This window comes from Scomber japonicus, chromosome 18 (assembly GCF_027409825.1).
Source record: "Scomber japonicus isolate fScoJap1 chromosome 18, fScoJap1.pri, whole genome shotgun sequence".
NCBI lineage: Eukaryota > Metazoa > Chordata > Actinopteri > Scombriformes > Scombridae > Scomber > Scomber japonicus.
Genome location: NC_070595.1, coordinates 30,564,238 through 30,569,237, shown reverse-complemented (window position 1 = coordinate 30,569,237; position 5,000 = coordinate 30,564,238). Strand labels below are relative to the sequence as shown.

The 5,000-nt window shown below is 50.4% G+C and overlaps 1 protein-coding gene across 1 annotated transcript; it reads right to left on the bottom strand.

Moving 5' to 3' along the window:
- Window positions 1-1,406: 1,406 nt before the first annotated feature.
- Window positions 1,407-4,289, bottom strand: LOC128379436 (nuclear receptor subfamily 1 group D member 1-like). Its single transcript, XM_053339056.1, has 3 exons — window positions 4,113-4,289; window positions 2,705-2,915; window positions 1,407-1,738 (listed from the first exon to the last, which is right to left on the bottom strand). The coding sequence occupies exons 1-3, from the start codon at window positions 4,287-4,289 to the stop codon at window positions 1,518-1,520; spliced, it is 609 nt and encodes a 202-aa protein (XP_053195031.1). The 3' UTR covers window positions 1,407-1,517.
- Between the last annotated feature and the right edge of the window lie 711 nt (window positions 4,290-5,000).

Below are 5,000 nucleotides of genomic sequence, written 5' to 3'. Positions count from 1 at the left end.
TGTATAAATCAGCTGTTGTGATGTAAATGTGTTCAAACTGAATAAAACTGCAGTTCTGCTGTTTGACCACCAGGAGGCAGCATCGCTCCACTTATTACTGCACACACACACACACACACACTACTGTACACACACACACACACACACACACACACACACACACACACACACTACTGTATACTGACACACACACACACACACACACACACTACTATACACACACACACACACACACTACTGTATACTGACACACACACACACACAACTGTACACTGACACACACACACACTATTGTACACTGACACACACACACACACAACTGTACACTGACACACACACACACAACTGTACACTGACACACACACACACACACACTATTGTACACTGACACACACACACAACTGTACATTGACACACACACACACAACTGTACATTGACACACACACACACACACTACTGTATACTGACACACACACACACACACACACACACACTACTATACACACACACACTATTGTACACTGACACACACACACACACACTACTGTATACTGACACACACACACACACACACTACTATACACACACACACTACTGTACACACACACACACACACACACACACTACTGTATACTGACACACACACACACACTATTGTACACTGACACACACACACACACACACACTATTGTACACTGACACACACACACAACTGTACATTGACACACACACACACACACTACTGCACACACACAGAACCCAGACAGAGGAGAACAGTTGTGTATTGAAGAGAAACAGTCAGACAGGATGTTGTTTATATTTATATTTAAAGTCTTAAAACAAAAAACATTAAAATACATCAGAATAATCATTTCTAACAGAATGTGCCCCCCCCCCATTCCCCCCATCCCCCCCCCCCCACACACACACACACACACACACACACTCAGACACACATTAACTATTTATATTTTACAGTTCAAGTAAAACTGGATTTTTAAACGTTTTATTTTTCAGCTGCCTGCGTCTCATTGGCTGCAGCTGCCTGCGTCTCATTGGCCGCTGCAGCTGTCCGTCACTGCCAGGCTGCCGTTCTATTGGCCGCTGCAGCTGTCCGTCACTGCCAGGCTGCCGTTCTATTGGCTGACGGCAGCTGGACTCAGACCCTGATGGTGTTTAAAGTTTAAAATGATGAAATTAAGACACAGAGCTTCCTCTACAGAGTCTGCTGGAAGTTTCTGGATGTTTCCTCCTGACCTTTAACCCCCCGTCTGGTCCCGTAACGGTCCCATCTGGGCTGCAGTATGGGACCATGGTTGCCGTTTCCATGGTGACCGCCTGTGTTTGCCCATAGTGGGAGGGATGACATCATCATCACACCAGTCTCTCTGAGCGTGTCCGGGCGGCACATAAGGCGGCGATGACATCACCAGCATGTCGAGGAGGGGGGGTGGGGAGGGGGGTAACGCTGGGACGAGCCGTCGTCATGGCGACCCCTCCACCGGTGACATCATCATCAGGCGTCGATGCGGAAGGACAGCAGCTTCTCAGAGTGCAGGTTGTTGAGCGTCCGCAGGTCCGGCAGCTTCAGCAGCAGCTTGGTGAAGCGCTGCGAGTCCACGTTGGGATGCTGGTTGCCGGGGGCGACGGTGGACTTGTTGACCAGCGAGCGCAGCGCCTGGATCAGGTTCTCCTGAAGCTGCTCCACCAACGGCACGCTCTCAATCCCAGAACGGTCTGAGGACACGAAGAAGAAGAAGAAGAAGAAGAAGAAACTGTCAGAGACCCGAAGAAGAACATCTTTATATATTTATTAGGGCTGTCAGTGTTAACGCGTTAATCGTGATTAGATTAATGCAATCCATAACGCGTTATTTTTTTAATCTCATTTTAATGTGTCAAGCCTTTTTGTCCCTTCTGCTCCCCCGTAGACGGCTCCTCTAGCTGTAGCGCTATGCTTTGAAGTGGCCTCCTGCAGTAAACCTACCGCGCTGATGGAAAGTAAGAGAGCTACTGGACTTTTGAACGGCTTGTTTAACTTTAAAACACTTCCAGACGCTTCAGTTGACAAGTCAAAAGTAAAATGCAACCTGTGTCAAACGGAGTTTAACTACCACCGGAGTACGTGGAGTTTGAGTTAGCACCTCCACGCTAAACACCCAGGTGCAGCCAAGCCAGCCTCAGCTCCACCAAAGGACCATTTTGGAGTGTGGGAGTCGCAGCAGAGCCGTGATTGATTCCCAGTTAAGACACTCTGGTAAGAAATGCTTTACATTATGGGCTTAAAACTGCCTTCAAATGGAAAATAACAGGATTTTAAACATGACATTCAAAACGTGATTAATCGCGATTAACTATGGAAATTCTGCGATTAATCTCGATTAAAAAATTAATCGTTTGACAGCCCTAAAATATATATTTTTATTTAACATTTTTACATCTCCCCCTCCTCCTCCTCCTCCTCTCCATCTTCCTCCTCCTCCTCTCCCTCCTCCTCCTCCTCTTCCTCCTCTTCCTCCTCCTCCTCCTCCTGTCCCTCTTCCTCCTCCTCTCCTCCCTCTGCTCCCTCCTCCTCCTCCTCTCCCTCCTCTCCCTCTCCCTCCTCTCCCTCATCCTCCTCCTCCTCCTCCTCCTCCTCCTCTCCCTCCTCCTCCTCCTCCCCCTCTTCCTCCTCCTCCTCTCCCTCCTCCTCCTCCTCCTCACCTGCAGACACCAGCACCACGGCGGTGAACAGGCCCAGCTCCTCGGGGCTCAGCTGCAGCGCCGCCAGCTTGTGGCTGAAGTGGAACATGGCGGCCAGGATGCAGCTCATCCCCATCGACCGCAGCTCCTCCAGACTGTAGGTGGCGCCGGAGAGGAACGTCACCGTCTGCTCCTTCACGTCGAACAGCGAGGAGAAACGCACCATCAGCACCTGTGAGGAAGAGGAGGAGATGGGGCTTCAGTTCCTCTAGGCGGCCACTGGGGGTCGCCATGGAAACGCACCATCAACTAGCAGGGTTAGCATGGATTCATGCTGCCCCCTAGTGGCCACACATCGACTAGCGGGGTTAGCATGGATTCATGTTGCCCCCTAGTGGCCACACATCAACTAGCGGTGTTAGTATGAATTCATGTTGCCCCCTAGTGGCCACACGTCAACTAGCGGGGTTAGTATGGATTCATGTTGCCCCCTAGTGGCCACACATCAACTAGCGGGGTTAGTATGGATTCATGTTGCCCCCTAGTGGCCACACGTCAACTAGCGGTGTTAGTATGGATTCATGTTGCCCCCTAGTGGCCACACGTCAACTAGCGGTGTTAGTATGAATTCATGTTGCCCCCTAGTGGCCACACATCAACTAGCGGGGTTAGTATGGATTCATGTTGCCCCCTAGTGGCCACGCATCAACTAGCGGGGTTAGTATGGATTCACGTTGCCCCCTAGTGGCCACACGTTGCCCCCTAGTGGCCAGTATGGATTCATGTTGCCCCCTAGTGGCCAGTATGGATTCATGTTGCCCCCTAGTGGCCAGTATGGATTCATGTTGCCCCCTAGTGGCCAGTATGGATTCATGTTGCCCCCTAGTGGCCACATGTTGCCCCCTAGTGGCCACACGTTGCCCCCTAGTGGCCAGTATGGATTCATGTTGCCCCCCTAGTGGCCAGTATGGATTCATGCTCCCCCCTAGTGGCCAGTATGGATTCATGTTGCCCCCTACTGGCCACACGTTGCCCCCTAGTGGCCAGTATGGATTCACGTTGCCCCCTAGTGGCCAGTATGGATTCACGTTGCCCCCTAGTGGCCAGTATGGATTCACGTTGCCCCCTAGTGGCCAGTATGGATTCATGTTGCCCCCTAGTGGCCAGTATGGATTCATGTTGCCTCCTAGTGGCCAGTATGGATTCATGTTGCCCCCTAGTGGCCAGTATGGATTCACGTTGCCCCCTAGTGGCCAGTATGGATTCATGTTGCCCCCTAGTGGCCAGTATGGATTCATGTTGCCTCCTAGTGGCCAGTATGGATTCATGTTGCCCCCTAGTGGCCAGTATGGATTCACGTTGCCCCCTAGTGGCCAGTATGGATTCACGTTGCCCCCTAGTGGCCACACATCGACTAGCGGCCGCGTACCTCGAAGGTGCCGGCCTTCAGCAGCGTGACCTGGTCGTTCTGCGTCAGAGAGCCGAAGCCGGGGATCTGTTTGGCGAACTCGACGACCTCCCTGACGGCGGGGGTGAAGGACAGAGAGAAGTCCTCCCAGATCTGCTGAGGCTGCTTGGAGGGGTCGGCGTGAGGCTGCATGTTCATTGGACAGGCCTGGAGAGAGAGGAGGGGGCGATCAATGGGATCAGTGGGGGGTTTTATGAGTCTCCATGAGGTCTAGTTTAAATTTAAAGGGTTAAAATGTGAAAATAAACGTATGAATAACTTCACACATTCTTTTTTTGTGGACCCAGCATCAAATTTCTGCTTTTAAAACCATTTAGAGAGAATATATTAGAGGATTATGGTAAAAATGTCTAAGTGGTGTAACCATTAAAACTTTGGAAGGAAGGAAGGAAGGAAGGAAGGAAGGAAGGAAGGAAGGAAGGGAGGGAGGAAGGAAGGGAGGGAGGGAGAAGGAAGGAAGGGAGGGAGGGAGGAAGGAAGGGAGGAAGGGAGGGAGGAAGGAAGGAAGGGAGAGAGGAATGAAGGGAGAGAGAAAGGAAGGGAGAGAGAGAGAGAGGAAGGAAGGAAGAAGGTAAGGAAGGAAGAGAGGAGGAGAAGGAAGAAAAGAAGGAAGGAAGGAAGAGAGGGAGGGAGGGAGGAAGGTAGGAAGGAAGGAAGGAAGATAGAATGAAGTCATTATTAGTAAGTCCACTTAAACACACTGTAGCTGATACAATATTTAATATCTATCATTCTACTGTGGTTACACCATTTGACATTTTGTGGTTACACCATTTGACATTTTGTGGTTACACCATTTGACATTTTGTGGTTACACCATTTGACATTTTGTGGTTACACCATTTGACA

Bases quoted from the DNA above. Each gene is read 5' to 3' on its own strand.
- LOC128379436 (XM_053339056.1), bottom strand. From the start codon at position 4,289: ATGAACATGCAGCCTCACGCCGACCCCTCCAAGCAGCCTCAGCAGATC. The intron at 2,916-4,112 runs GTACGCGGCCGC...TCTTCCTCACAG, and splicing joins TGAAGGCCGGCACCTTCGAG to GTGCTGATGGTGCGTTTCTC. The intron at 1,739-2,704 runs GTGAGGAGGAGG...TCGTGTCCTCAG, and splicing joins CGTGGTGCTGGTGTCTGCAG to ACCGTTCTGGGATTGAGAGC.